Genomic DNA, 16,259 nt, shown 5'->3' with positions numbered 1-16,259 from the left:
GGCCAATCAGATGCCTGTGGGAAGCCCACAAGCCATGTTAGTCTTTAAGGTGTCATAAGACTCTTTGGCGGTTCCACCTCTCTGAATTATTCTCACCATTCCTTTATGTAAAGGTAAAGGGACCCCTGACCATTAGGTCCAGTCGTGGCCGACTCTGGGGTTGCGGCGCTCATCTCGCTTTATTGGCCGAGGAAGCCGGCATACAGCTTCCGGGTCATGTGGCCAGCATGACTAAGCCGCTTCTGGCGAACCAGAGCAGTGCACGGAAACTCCGTTCACCTTCCCGCCGGAGCGGTACCTATTTATCTACTTGCACTTTGACGTGCTTTCGAACTGCTAGGTTGGCAGGAGCTGGGACCAAGCAACAGGAGTTCACCCCGTCGCGGGGATTCGAACCGCCAGCCTTCTGATTGGCAAGTCCTAGGCTCTGTGGTTTAACCCGCGTCCCTTATTCCTTTATGTAGCACAGGAATATTGGCTTCCTCAATTCAACTACCCAACCATACTGATTCACAAAACAGAAGAAGAGGGAGAAACAATAAGATTAAACGTATGTATGGGGAGGATTAGTTATGAATGAAAGAAACTGTTGGTTTAGCATGGAGGAATGCTGGGATGCCAACATGAATAAAATATTGGGGGTGGGGCAGGTAAGCCCCACACCACATAATCAATCACAAAAATATGGCACATGAACACCATTTGAATGGCAAAACCCATTAGCGGGGGGGACCTCAAATATTTCATGAGGGGGTGAAGGGACCTCAACCCCTAAGAGTTGGCTCCAATGGGGGGGATGTGTCAGATCCTCAAACTCCATGGGGAGTACAAGGTAGGATGGAAGACAGCAAAACTCAGTATAGATCACTGTATCGAGAGGAAGCCTCTCCCCTTTGGGCCTAACTTTACAAAACACTTTTGTTCAAAATGAAGACATTCAGTATGCTTATGAACTTGCCCTCTCACATGTCAAAGCTGGATTTGGGTCCTGCACCAGCCCCACCACAGCCTGCTCAGATTCCTATCAGACTGGCAGGTTGCCGTTGCTAATTAGTGAGTGAAGGGGCAAGGAGGAAGAGGGATAAACTTTACAGTGCCGTGTTGACAACACATCCAAGTCACAGGATCCAGCAGCCATGGGGGGGAAGCCAGTATTCCAAACAAATCATTAGAAGTCACTACACAGATTCAACACATGTGTTTCATGGCTTGGCTGTCCCAGTTCCCCATAACTTTTCAGCCTCCGGGATGTGTACAAACTCTCTTCTTTTTCCCCATCACCCACCACGACTTAGCAGTGGCAGCCCTGCTACCAGTAGTCAACCCATATGCAGAGACTGTAGCCATGTGGATCTTGTGCCTGATGTGAGAGAAGCCTATTCAGGAGCATCTTTCATAGGATTCTGGTTAGCTTAACATCTGTCCCAAGAAAACTTATATAAAAGGATGTCACATAGAGGAGGGAGAAAGGTTGTTTTCTGCTGCTCCAGAGAAGCGGACATGGAGCAATGGATCCAAACTACAAGAAAGAAGATTCCACCTAAACATTAGGAAGAACTTCCTGACAGTAAGAGCTGTTCGACAGTGGAATTTGCTGCCAATGAGTGTGGTGGAGTCTCCTTCTTTGGAGGTCTTTAAGCAGAGGCTTGACAACCATATGTCAGGAGTGCTCTGATGGCGTTTCCTGCTTGGCAGGGGGTTGGACTCGATGGCCCTTGTGGTCTCTTCCAACTCTATGATTCTATGATTCTATGAAAACTGGTGGAAAGCATTGTTCAAGATAAAATAACCAATGTTGTATAAAGCACAGACAAAAACTGCATGCTGTTCCCATTTGTTTTGTTGCTCTCACCCACACTTACAAACAACCTCACAAAATTTACACTTCTGGAATTTCACTTCAGTTTTCACCCACTTTACTTTCCCACAGAGATGCAGGAGGCATCTAAAGGAGATATAACAGAAAAAAACAGACCTTTGCAGTCTTCATTATCACTTGGATAGCAAACTTGGGAAACAGATTTGCAAATGAATTAATTTGCTGGTTTAGAAGCGGTCCCACGAGGCAGCGTCAGGGCCTCACAAGAAATAAATCACTGTCAGGATTTAATTTAGCAAGCAACGAGTCAGCCATTTCCTATCAACCATCTTGAAATCAGCCTACTGTCAGTGATTCTTTACTAAGCTGCTCCACTGTTTTGTTTTAAAAACAACAACAAAAGTAATTGGTAAAGGATACTGTAGACATCCAGAGGTGACACAGCCAGCATCTGCCAAGGTGCTCCATTTTCAGGGTGAATGCTAAATAAAATCTGAGGGCACATTAAAAGGTTATGTGGGAAACTGCCGAACTGTTAAACAATCTGCCTCTAAAAAAGTTAAGACCTGCAAAAAGGAGTTGTTGCTTTTATTATAAACTCCTAAAGTCGGGATCCTGTTGCTTAGCCTTACATCCCAAACTTACAAGATTGTATCCAATATTACTCATACACAGAGAAGACCTATTGAAATAAATAGATAGAACTAAATTGGGTCTGTTAATTTCAGTGGGTCTATTCTGAACAGAAGTGCAACCCATACATACCAAATTGGCATATGAATGAAGGATTGCACACATTATTTATTTTTATCATCATTGTTAGTTAACTTTCTATATAACATTAAGAGCACCTTTGAGCCTCTTGCATACACACTCTTGAGTTCACACATGAGTCTTACGAACAAGGGATTAAAAGCAGAGGAGAGTCATTTTTATATATTCTAGCCAATAAAGTTTTTATGTTCAAATGACAGAATCCGGAAAAGCAAAGTGGATTTCAGTGTCGTGCATGAAAACACTCCTAGGTGCCTTACCTAGATCTCATTTTCTCCCTTCTTTTATAATCCCTTAGTAACATTAAAGTACAGGAAGTTAGAAAAGCCATTTTGATATTATCCATATAAAGTTCCTAATGCTATGTTTAAAGGAAAAGGAGAGGGAACTATATATTGCATTTTATATGCAGATTTATTTTTGTATTTGTAATTCTCATCTGAACTGACTTGCAACTAATCTCTTGTGTCACTTGAAAATTTATCTTAACTTACACATCTAATAAAGTATGTTGAATCTAGCAGTTCAGCCTTTGAAATGCATTTTAAATTAATCAGTTGTACTGTCCTGTACCAGGGATTCAGCTATACAGCTAGCTGCAAATAAAACATTTTAAGTGTGTTGTAAAGCTCAATATACAAATGTGACACTAGATGGCGAAGTGAGCTACGGCAAATTCAATGCATTTTTTAAAACTTTTTTAAAAAAACAATTTTCGCAACAGGTTTTTTTATATGTGTGTGTATATTCAACCCAAGTCACCATAGGTTTACCCTTGCTGGATGTTTCAGCCTAATTTAGCTTGTCATCCCTATCCCCTAGTCCAAACCAGATGTTTGGAAAGATATAAATTAGGGGGAAAGAGCTAAAAGGATGTTTGAGACCAGGGTTAACCAACACAGTGCCCTCCAAATGATGTTGGACTACATTTCCCATGATCCCTCATTGTTGGTCATCTTGGCTGGGGGAGAGGGGAATTGGAGTTCAACAACATCTGGAGGGCATCACATTTGGTACCTCCATTTTAGGTTGTCTGCCTTTAGGGGAATTGAGACATCCAATTCTTCTGTGTGGTTAATCTTAACTTGCATCGGTTCAGAGAGATCTGAAAGCCAAGGGGAAAGGGCACTGCACTGGTAAAGGAACACTTATCCAGCATCAACTGGGAGTGTGAAGAACAGATGGGCATGCTCCTGGGTTTCATATGACATGGTATATCCTATTTAAAATCATGGTCCTACTTCCAATGTTCAGGATGAGTGCAGATGCCTTTGAATAGCCAAAACAGCCCCAACCATGCACAAAAGAGAACATTTACAGGCTTGGGGAAACCCCAGGTTTTGCAGATGTGGGGGGGGGGGGAGAACCCTAAGGAGAAACCCAAGCACAGACCAATGAGAACTGAGCGTGCCCAGTCTCCATGGAATGATGGAATGTTGACTGACTAGGGCAGGGAAGAATGGAAGAGTGGGTGGAAAGGGGGAATTGAATGGAATATCACAGAGACGGGCACTGCTGACTGACTATAGCAAGAGCACACTGCAATGTTTTTGCTGTATGTCCCATTGTATTATCAGATTCAACTTTGGTAAATACTACCAATTTACTCTGAAACTTTGAAAACCCAGTACTTACAGAGCATACAACTACAAAGATGAAAAGCCCAGAAACTTTTAGGAATCTTAAACAGCATCTGAAAAAAGAAGAGAAGAAACAATAGAGAAGAGTTTCACAGAGACAGAATACGAGATGCGGGTATTATTCTATTAATCACAAACTTGTAAGGCCAGCAGACAGAGTTTAGGTCATACAAAGGATTCTTTGGGGAAAGCAATGTGTTTTAAATGTGCAGCCATATATTAAAATTACATGCAACAGTTCTTTTGGTTATAGAGTTGCTTGCCTTCACTTTATGTCAAGGTTCCCTCTCATATATTTAAGCATCTGCTTTTATTATAATTGTATGGGGTTTGTTTCCACATTTAAAGTATTTATTTTACAAATGTCATTATGTGAGCTACAACTGCATGCAGTATATTAAATACAAGGCTGACTTAATCTTTTCCAAATAAGATTAAAATTATGGTTACTAAAAGAGGCACCCAAAATGACAATAAAAGCTAGGAACCATTACATTAATCCTTTAAAAGTCCAGAAGCGCTTGTCCTTAAACAACTAAGTCATCTTGGCAAATTGACACAATGCCATGCAGAGCTCACACTGGGAGAGGGGAATGCAATTTTATTAACAAACTGTAGCACTTAGAGCATTTTCCCCCCCAACAACAACCACCACCCTTTGGTGCTTAGACTTTTATGGATTCGGTGCTTTTAACAGCTTAGCAAACTAGCCGTGGTCAGACCTTGACTTGCACACGTTTGCTGTCTCCATGACCTTCACAGCAATTCTAATCTGACATAGCATTGCAACCCTGTGACAAAAGCTAGGGAAATTTAAAAAGCCAGCGGAGCATCTGCAGTTTAAGTGAGATGCGGCAATAAGGGGTTGCACATCCACATTTTTTTATTTCCAAGTTAAGTGCAAGTTGGGAACTTGCATGACTCTCCACAGGAGGACGTCCAACCGCAGAAAGTGGAGGCAAGCAGGCAGAGTTCTCATCTGTTATAAACAAACTTGACCAGCTTTATTCAAAGTATTCCACTGCAGAATGAAGTCAATATACACTTGTCCATATTTCTAGCACCAACTTGTGTGCTGCTTTGGAATACACTAGTCAGCTTTTCTATTGAAATTGCATGTATGCCCCTGAAAAAAAAACAAATGATAAGCTAAAAGAACAGTACAGTGGTATCTTGGGTTAAGAACTTAATTCGTTCTGGAGGTCCGTTCTTAACCTGAAACTGTTCTTAACCTGAATCACCACTTTAGCTAATGAGGGCCTCCCACTGCTGCTGCGCCGCCGCAGCAGCACGATTTCTGTTCTCATCCTGAAGCAAAGTTCTTGACCTGGGGTACTATTTCTGGGTTAGCAGAGTCTGTAACCTGAAGCGTCTGTAACCCAAGGTACCAGTGTAATCTGTAAGTAAGAACTGTGTTCTTGAGCAAGAAGTCTGAATAATGTTTTCTGCTGAGCAGCGTATTTGTTTATGAATTTAAGAATGTAGTGGGGGGAGCCCTCAACTTCTAAACTGACTTTCTTTGCCTTTGGTAGCATTACCATGTAGCCAAATCTGATCATCTGTGCAGTATTGTGACACCATCACATTCATCATGCGATCCCTGATTGGCTGGAATTGCTTTAGGCAGGATTGGGGAAAACCCTAACCTATAAGTCTTGCCTAAAGAAGGAAAAGGGAAGAAAAAGAAGAAGAGTTTGGATTTGATATCCCGCTTTATCACTACCTGAAGGAGTCTCAAAGCAGCTAACATTCTCCTTTCCCTTCCTCCCCCACAACAAACACTCCGTGAGGTGAGTGGGGCTGAGAGACTTCAGAGAAGTGTGACTAGCCCAAGGTCACCCAGCAGCTGCATGTGGAGGAGCAGAGACGCGAACCCGGTTCCCCAGATTACGAGACTACCACTCTTAACCACTACACCACACTGGCTTCACACTGGCACACCACCACAGAAGCCAAGATGATTGGAGGGGGGGCGCTAAGGTGTCAATGGTTTCCTCAATTTTTGTCTGAACTGACTCTAAATTTTATAACCTTGAAATTATATGATATAGATAAGCCAGAATCTCTTTTTTTTAAAAATAAAATGTATTGGATCATCATGCATAACACACCATGTAAAGTTCCATTTATCACATACATGCCAGTATTTTCTAAAGAATTAATTTAGAAACAAGGTTCAGAACAAAATGCTTCACTTTAGGTCAGGAATGAGCTTCTTATGCTTACCACGGCCTTGAAGATACAAAATTATTGTCGTTATGCGATCATGCTAGCAAGCAGTATTATTGACAATACTTAAGCTCCTTAAAACTCTTTCCTTACTCTTCCAGGGATAGGAGTAAAACAAGTGAATTGCAGATAAATAAATATCTATGTTGACTAGGCAGGTTGTTTAAGCAGCAAAGACTGTTCCAAGGTTCATTTTAACAAAATGGAATGATGCATTAAGCATGAGCAGAGAGACTTCTGGGATCATAATAGCAAATCTATTTTTCTCTAATATCCATAGCAGCACTTCTAAGAGGTTTGGGGCTGACATTTCTTTCCGCTCCTGAAAGTACTACTTTAGACCTCAAAATCTGAGCCAGCAAGACATTAAACTTGCAGGAGAGATAAGAACAGATGTCCAAGTCACCCTTATCCTTGCACACCAACCAATACATGTTTCCTCATCTTTTCTTTTCCCATTTGTACGGGTGTAGTTCTCCTGAGGACGCGGGTGGCGCTGTGGGTAAAAGCCTCAGCGCCTAGGGCTTGCCAATCGAAAGGTCGGCGGTTCGAATCCCCGCGGCGGGGTGCGCTCCCGTTGTTCGGTCCCAGCGCCTGCCAACCTAGCAGTTCGAAAGCACTCCCGGGGGCAAGTAGATAAATAGGGACCGCTTACTAGCGGGAAGGTAAACGGCGTTTCCGTGTGCGGCTCTGGCTCGCCAGAGCAGCGATGTCACGCTGGCCACGTGACCCGGAAGTGTCTCCGGACAGCGCTGGCCCCCGGCCTCTTTGAGTGAGATGGGCACACAACCCTAGAGTCTGTCAAGACTGGCCCGTACGGGCAGGGGTACCTTTTTTTACTAGTTCTCCTGAGCCTGCTGTAACAGGTAGGAATCGTTCCCTTGCCATTCCCATTGAACTGTTCTCCGCAGAAAAGCACATGGATGCTCATCTGAGGTGTTTGGACTCAGGCATCCACTCTGCTTGTTCTGCCCCTTCAAGGCCTCTGATCTCTAGCTAATATTCTTGTTCTTTAAGCCTTCAGTATGCATGGCTCAGAGCACTCAATCGAGTTTTGCAGACTGAGGCCATCTCAGCAACTGGCAGCTCTAGTATGTTTATTCAATAATACGGGATCGAAAATATTTTGAGGAGCAATTTGTCAGGAGCACCTTTCTGCTGCGGCATAAAGGAAACAATGCCAGCGTAGCTGCCAACTGCTCTATGTAACTAGGGCAATTGCATCTCACTGTGCTTACACAGCAATGATACAGAACAAGGAAATAGCCTGCTGCTTGCAATGCATTCATATATCCATAATGGAAATAGAAAAGCGAAGGTTAAGAAGGAAAGGTACCAACACACACAAATATTGGGCACAATACATATCATTAGCAGATACTAAGGGTTTTAATCTTCCTTCTTGATAACTGGGCTAGTGTGTGTGTGTGTGTGTGTCAGCAATTAACCAAATTAAATATTAGCTGCTGCATTTATTATATCTGAATGGAGTATGGACTGTATTCCGGTTAGTTCATCAGATGTGGTAGAGTCCGCACTTGCCGCTCAGATTAAAAATGAGGGGGTGTATTGCTTGGAACCATCCCACTATATCAAGGATGGGAAGTCTGTGGCTTTCTGAAGTGTAGGTGGGTTCCCACGAGGCAACACATGGTGATAACAGCAAGAACCTTTATTGAACTACATAACTGGGAAACAGGGGCAAAGCAACTGCTTATATACATTCCTGAAAGCCTGGGCCACTCCCACTCCCAACGTGATTGGCTGTGAATCATGACTCAAGTGTTCAAGGGCCAATGGCAGAGGCCCAAATCCTGAAATGTTCTGTGATTAGGCATCATGTATTGAATCAGAACTCAGAATGTTTAGTCCAAACTCAAGCTCAGGCAAACACAGACCACTGAATGCACTTTCCAAAGGCTGTTGGACTCCATGGATTGTATGTATTCAATAGGGAGTAAGAAGCATTCCACCTCCCCTTGTCTCCCTGCACAACCACCATTACCCAAATCTGCTCCAAAGGGTCCCCCAACCACCTGGAGCAGATTTTTAGTGGGGGCAGCATGGAAGAGGAGAGCAGGGCAAAGTTCTGTTGAGAGAGCAGGAGCCTATTCTGCAAGCAGAAAGCCAACATTGGATACAACCCCATCTCTCACCAGACTCAGCCATCATGGCCAATGGTCAAGGATGATGGAAGCTCCAATTACATCTGGAAGACCACAGGTTCCCCTTTCCCCATCTCTGAACTAGATGCACAAAAACTTCCTACTTCAAAAGACTGTTCACATTGTCTTACACATGTATCTCCTCCCTTCATGAGTTACAGATGCTTTTGTGCAAGAAAGCTAAGAAGCTGAGTTTTAAACAGAAGCATAAAGTGACAGATCACAAGATGGAATACAGACAGCACTAGTTCCAAACATGAAAATCTGCAGAGAACCAGGTTTTCTAGTCACATAAACTATCACGGCTTAGAAGTGATTGCCTGCTTAGCCTCTACTGTTGCATGGACCTATAAATCTGAACAGATTTTATCATCAGTTTCATTGGTGCAATATCCTTGAAATCAATGCCAAGATATGACACAAAAATATGGAGTGTTATTTTACTCATTTGTTGAAACGGGGGGGGGGGGAGAGAATCCATTTCTTGGCAATTTCCCTTAGCCCTCAATACTGGCAAAACAAAACAAAAGGTTTGGCTCATACCTCATTTTTGTTAAATTGAATTTGACATGGAAGTTGTCCAACATTTCACATTTCTCTGAGGAGGAAGCAGATCTGGACAAGCTGGGCATTTCACTTCCCAGATGGGACCTTTGCTCAAACTCAGCAGAGCTGTTTTCCCAAGAGTCATCATCTGTGGTGAAATCTGTGTTATGAACAGCCATGCATCTTAACCTGAAAAACACCATTGACAAATATCAACACACACCATAGGCTCTACTGTTCCAGGATTCCATGCCATTGGTAGAATGCGAATCCTGAGACATCGAGCAACAGCAAAAAGCTGATCTCCTACCCACCCATTTTCTTCTGGGGAAACTTTCAGCAGAGGCGTCCTCTCCGTAAAGCAATTATCTTTGGATCTTGTGCTGAAGAATTTGGGCAAAGAGAAGTGATACCTAAAAAAACAACGACGAAAAACAAGAAGTTAATTTCAATTTCACCTCCACAAAGCTGTACAAATAGTTGTTTTTTTAAACCATTGCTTGTGGTTAGTGAGCAGAGAACTTAACCACTAGTCCTGGTTTAGATGACACCTAAGAATAGGGAAAACATTTGGTTCGCAGTGAAAGGTAAACCTATAATTTTTACTGAAACAATGCATGAAACCGAAACACAGCCATCATTCAAAATGCACAGTTCTCTTAATCTTGCAATGCAAGTTCTCCAGGCAAGCAATGTGTACAAAAATGTATACAATAGAATAAGGTGCACCTAGAAATGAATACACATGGAGAAATTGCTTTGCACCAAAATGCTGGTAAATTTTCCAGAGAACATTTTTTTTTTAAAGGCAAACTGATGTGAAAATGTAGAGGGCTGAACTTATGTTTGGAAAAAATGAGGAACTAGAATTGTCAGATTTTGCCAGACCTAAAAGCACACGAACCCAAATCTTAGCCTAACTCATTGCAGAGTAGCAGCCAAAAGCACTGTGGAAAAGAAGTGAGCCCATACATTCCTTCAGTCCCATAGCTTGGTTTACTAAGTTGTGCAAACCAGGCCGTTGACCAATTAGATGCTAGACAAAGTTAATGAATTCACCTAAGGTGTGTGTTACAGCAGACAAGCAAAATCATCTCCATCGTTCACTTTGGAACTTCTCCTGATGTTAAGTGCACTTAAAGAGCACATCCCCAGACAATTATTGTCCTCAGATGCAAGGAGGACGACTCGGATGAAATCAGAGGTCAATGTCATAAGAGCTTCTCAGCAGATCAAGGTTCAAAATATTTGGGCTCAGAAACACATTAACTATGCAGAGCCCAGCTCATTATTGGACCTAACTGAATTCTTGTTATACGTGAAACTAATCTTTCTTGCAGGCGTTCAGATGCTACAAAAAGCCACCCACTGAGATATTCTCATAAAATTACCAGACATAGTTTTAAATACCTGTTTGTTCATTTCTGTTGAAATGAGGGAGCAATTGGGGCAGACACGACACTAGAGTTGTCCAGTCACATACTGGAGAACAAGGGGGTAGCTTTTAATTTCCCAGTACAGTGAAGGACAAGGCTGTAGCAGCTTATTCTGTCCCCAGACTTCTCCCTTACCTGCTGTGCTGCACACCTGGAATCCTGCTCATTATCATTGACAGGAGAAGAGACAATGCATAAAAGAATCACAAAAGGGAGCGGCATTTGCCTTTGTATCCTACTGCATCAGGGAATTTCAAGGTATGTGTACTAGGGGTGTGAATTGATCAGAAGATACAGCATAGGTGCCAACTCCCCCGGGGCCCAAGCACCCACAAATTTTGGTGCCAGGGCCATGCACGCTGCATGGCACCCACAGGCTGTTGTGGGGCCAGGTTGGCACTCCTGTACGGATCCAGATTTGGCACTTTGCAAAGCAGCTTGCCTAGGTCAAAGGTGCTACAAAGGCTAGCCGATTTGACTCGCCCGCCTCTTCATTTCCCTTCCACACGTTCACTATTGGGAAATTTTAGAATTTAGGGTTACAGCTTTTCCCGCTTTTGATAGAAGTATGCAGAGGGGAGGGACAGTGGCTGGAAAGAAGTGGCGAAAGTAAGAGGTGGAGGAGAAGGGAGGAAAGAGGGGTAATTGAAGGGTAAGTGTGAGATGGAGGGAACAAGGAATTAAATGGAGCTAAGGGAAGCTGAGGAAGAGAAAAGAGAGGAGACAGGAAAGGTAACCGGGGGGGGGCAGTAGGAAGATGCTGTGCCCCCTGGCAACCCTAGAAATAGACCCCCTCCTACTTTGTGCACTGCTGCTGCAGGACCTGCACAAGTAACACTAATAATTATCATTATTAGTATTAATAAAGAGTTAATGAATACAGGCAAAAGATAAATGTCTACCTAGGGATAAACCGCCCCCTTACTTTTTTGGTACACCCCCAAACTTTTACTGAAGGTGTGCTTTATTTATACATTTTTAGAATGACAAAAATGGAGATAATATCTCACCCTGTGCTTCCTATCCATTGCTCTAAAACTAAGCTAAAAACCCATTTCATTCAGCTGGTAAAGGTAAAGGACCCCTGGACAGCTAAGTCCAGTCAGAGGTGACTATGGGGTTGCAGTTATAGGCCGAGGACCTATTCAGCTGGATAAACATGCAAAACATACGAATTCAATTCTATATGCTTTACTGAATTTGTAATATATTTACCATAAAATATATTTTTAAATAATATGTATATATTTTTTTAAAAACCACCAGAAAATGTGTTCGAAACTAGGTTTCAGAATATTGATCCATTTGAAGGCAATTTTGAGCATTGGCTTGCTGAAATTAAGTAATCGCCGTCAGCCCTTGGTCTTGGAGAGCAGTGAAGAAGAGACTTTCCAGACTCTGCAGGGTGGGATAATGTTTTTCTTGATTCTCCGTGTTAACATTAGATGCATGAAGCCATCTATTATCCCCCTTGGAAGAGGGGGCAGGCAGATGGCTTGGTTGTTTTGTTGCTCGTCCAGTTGCGCCAGGTGTGTTTTCAAGCCCTCCTCCTCCAAATGAATCATTTGAAAAGACCTTAATGGAGCTTGCATTACAACTCCAAATATATGAAAACCATCTGATCATGAGCTGGTCATTTGCAGGCCTTATAAATTAATCCAGCATTCTTCACATGTCAGAACTCAGAAACTGCCTGAGCGTGAACAAAAACCCTAAACACAACCTCAGCACAGAGACTGCTCCTCGGCTTTATAACGTTACCTTTTAAAATGCTTATTCAACAAACTGGTTCAAGGATTCTGACAGAACATTAATCATATTCAGAGCCTTTGTTCCCTGGGAGATGGAGCCAGAGACCTTTTCGCTACACTCAGAATCGCTAGGGCTGTTGTTTGGACTGAGGGGATGGGGTAAGATTCAAGTGCCTAGGAAACACAAGCCTTGATAAAGCTCACTGACAATCTGCACAGTGTTCTGTTGACTTGAAGGGCAGCTGGATGAAACTAGAAAGCAGAGAGGAAATTCAAGAGGACTAGAAATCTTCAAAACTTTCCCACTCCATTTTAGATGAATCCTGCAGGCAGCTTGAGAACCTTATCCTACATCTGGGGTCGTGTTAAAGCTACGCAGACCAAATGGGAGACCAGGAACTTTGTCTCTCAGTCTTGGGAGTAGGGAGGGTTCCCAGCCTCTGGCAGGACTTGAAACTTTGTGTGAAGACAACTATGTATTGTCTTATGCTTCGGCTTCTTTGGGAAGTTGCTGCTGTGATCATCTTTCCAGTTCTCTGGGCAGAGAGGAGGGAGGGGAGGTCTTGTCTTCTGTAGGAACTCAAACCAGCAATCTCAGGAGCATGTTTCTGGGTTGCATGTGTGCTTTTGAGGACATCCACAATGTTGTGGGGGGCAGTGAAATCAGGAATAACTTTCCGACAGTAAGAGCTGTTTGGCAGTGGAATGGACTCCTTTGAGAGGTTGTTGACTCTCCTTCACTGGAGATTTTAAAGCAGAGGTTGGATGGCCATCAGTCTTGGGTGCTTTAGTTGAGATTCCTGCATAGCAGGGAGTTGTAGTAGATGACCCTGGAAGTCTCCTCCAACTCTATGATTCTATGAAATCACAGTCATGTCCCTGCACAGATCCTCTTGGAGCATGATGCTGGGGAACCCTCCATCGGAGGCTCAAGTTGTATATATGTGTAAATAAACCATTTATTATAAAGACACTACAGTCTCCGCTGTGCCAAAAGGAAACACAGACCCTGGGTGAACCACTTATGGAGCTCTCAGGAATCATGCACCGCTCAGAGATTGGGAGTGGCATATAACAACAGAATTTGGTGACCATTGCACCAGTGAGTGCATCCCCTCAGTGTAACTGATGTGTAGGGTTGTTCAGTAAATATTACACTGTTTGGATTACAAGTTCATCAGAGATAGGTGATTCTCTCCCTACAACTTTGTAGCAGATAAGGGGTGGGGGGTGGGAGAACATATGACAAGAAACAACCGTTAATTATAATTGTAGCTGTCACATTTAAAAGTGAGAGTATTGCCTTGTGGCATAAAATCAATCCATACTTCCTCCAGGGCAAAACACAAGGCTAAACTAGAGTTCTTTATTGTGGCTGTAACACTTGCCACTTGGGCTAAACAGACAAAGGCAAAAATCAATTCCTAATGTGAGCACGGGAAATTGCCTCATATTGAGTCAGATCACTAGTTCCATCTAGTTGTCTACACTGACCGGCAGAAGTTTTTCAGTGATTCTGACAGGAGACATTCCCCAGCCCCAGCTGAAGGATAGATTCTGGGACATTCTGCATACAAGGCTACAGACCTTCCCCTTAAAAAACTTAACAGGGACCCATTCCGAGCCCAGTTTTATACAAACAGATATATATCCATTATCCACATGACTTTTACATGACTATATAGAACCTCCAAAGGTCTTCTGGCTGTTCCCTCACTACGAGAAGTGAAGCTACAGGGAACCAGGCAGTGGTTCCCAGCCTGTGAAACAGCCTCCCATCAGATGTCAAGGAGATAAATGCGATACGATAATCTTTATTGTCATTGTCCCATACAGAACAACGAAATTGAAAAATCTACATAAGACATTCAAAAACCAACAAGCCTGCTATCCCAGCCATCCCAACCTGGTTATAAATAACTACACAACTTTTAGAAGACATCTGAAGGCAGCCCTGTATTGGGAAGTTTTTAATGTTTGATGTTTTATTATGTTTTTATAAGTGCTTGAAGCCACACAGAGTTGCTGGGGAAAGCCAGCCAGATGGAAGTGGTATAAATTATTATTATTATTATTATTATTATTATTATTATTATTAGATAGGGGAAAGGTGCACAGCTAACCTGTACCGTTTCTGTACCAAAGCAAACAAGCCCATTTCATGTATGGTTTTTCTGCTTCTGTGTGACAGCAAAAATGGGTCTAACCAAGCACTTAGCTGCCCAATGTGGATGGCTTGGTGGGTCACACATGCACTTTCAAGCCAAGTTTACAGTTGAATATCAGCCGTTGCGCTGAGGTGCATAAGGAAACTCAACAACCTCTTAAAAGACGATTTAAAAGTTGAGCCCGAGATACGCTGTTGTTGCTGTTAATAATTTGGTGCCAAGCAAAAGTTATATGCTCCTCTCAGATGAGGCACAAGATGTTGATCTAAATCACAGGTCGTTGCTTTAATGTCACCTCTGCAGTATCAGTGACACAAATCTAATTAATGTCTCTGGAAGTCATTGAAGAGTGAGCTAAAGAGGTCAGGTGGGAAGGAGACCAAGCAGCAAACTGGCTCAACACAGTATTGGGAATTTATTTATAGAGTAAATGGAGAGTTGGCAAAGCAGGTGTTCAATGTTACAAAATGTGCCAGCTCTAAAATATTCATAATTCACAGTCCTCTCTTCCCAATTTCACCTACCATTCACCAAAATGCATTCACACACCCAGTAGATGGGATATGTGCAGTGCCACCAGCTTTCCAACCATTCAGTTTCCATGTTTGTTCCCCCACCCTGCCATGTTGGCTGAATTATTCGAAAACATCCCATGTACCATTCCTCACATCTGGAATGATGTGAAAGCAATGGAGCACTAAGTGAAGAAATCAGATCCAAAGCAGCATTTTGATTGACTAGGCCAAGGTTTCCCAAACTTGGGTCTCCTGCTGGTTTTGGACTACAACTCCCATCATCCCTAGCTAACAGGACCAGTGGTTAGGGATGATGGGAACTGTAGTCCAAAAACAGCTGGAGACCCAAGTTTGGGAAACACTGCTTTAGAGAGAGACACAGTTCATCCAATGAACCCTCATGTTTTTTCTTATTAGTTGGTGGTTTATAAATACCATTATAAATAAAATTAAATGATGCAGTGGTAATGCCATTTTATAGAGAGCATCGTCTCAAACTGGGGCAACTGTAAACAAAATCAGAGTTAGGTCCGAAGGAGGCCAACAACACTGGCACTCAAATCCCGCCAAAGTCCCTAAACACAGCAGATGATCCTGGGTGAGTCACCAGCTTCTGCATTATAGCCAATAAGTAGTTAAGCAAGCCAGGATTATACGTAACACAGCACAGTCGTCAATTCTAAAATGAGAAGTTGCAAAGATCAAGCTGCACTGGAAGCCACAGCCTGCCCAGGAAGCCTTTACAATTAGATGAATTGGAACTAGTTGTAATAATAATGCAAATGAAAAGAAATGCACTCTGCACATACTCATGTCACAGGGCTCAGCTAAGCTCTGGGTCCAGAGTCTTTCCTGTGACTTCACACAACTCAATTAGGTTTACATATATGTGAAAGGTGATGCTCCAAAACAAATGCAAGACTGGCTGTCTAATGCAACCTATGTGTGTTGCAGGGCAGGGGAGAGGTGTTGTCTATAGATTAAACATGTAAAATGTATATAAAATTGGCCATATTTCTTGTAATATGGACTATGAGATATTCTGATTTCTAACTAAATAGACTAGAGAAAATATTTCTGGCTCTATAATCCTCTTTAAAACTGTTATACAACTATGAACAGATTTGGAATAGCAACCTTCTGGATACACATTGCTATTCAACCTGTGGTAAAAGAAACAGAAGCTCCTTAAAAGGTTTCTCTAAAGATTTGCCAT

General features: G+C 42.6%; 1 protein-coding gene across 4 annotated transcripts in view; it reads right to left on the bottom strand.

The window, feature by feature from the left end:
• OCA2 (OCA2 melanosomal transmembrane protein) overlaps positions 1–16,259 on the bottom strand; it is a 147,358-nt gene that overhangs the window by 104,913 nt on the left and 26,186 nt on the right. For all 4 annotated transcript variants that reach the window (XM_083437759.1, XM_083437757.1, XM_083437760.1 and 1 more), the window contains 4 exons: positions 9,488–9,586; positions 9,171–9,362; positions 4,229–4,286; positions 2,240–2,312 (listed from right to left, as the gene is read on the bottom strand). In XM_083437759.1, coding sequence (XP_083293885.1) covers positions 2,240–2,312; positions 4,229–4,286; positions 9,171–9,362; positions 9,488–9,586 — 422 coding nt within the window. The remainder of the gene's footprint in view (positions 1–2,239; positions 2,313–4,228; positions 4,287–9,170; positions 9,363–9,487; positions 9,587–16,259) is intronic.

This window comes from Podarcis tiliguerta (assembly GCF_965153285.1).
Source record: "Podarcis tiliguerta genome assembly, chromosome: 4".
Classification (NCBI taxonomy): domain Eukaryota; kingdom Metazoa; phylum Chordata; class Lepidosauria; order Squamata; family Lacertidae; genus Podarcis; species Podarcis tiliguerta.
Note: the sequence above shows the minus strand (reverse complement) of the source record. Positions and strands in the feature narration are given on the sequence as shown.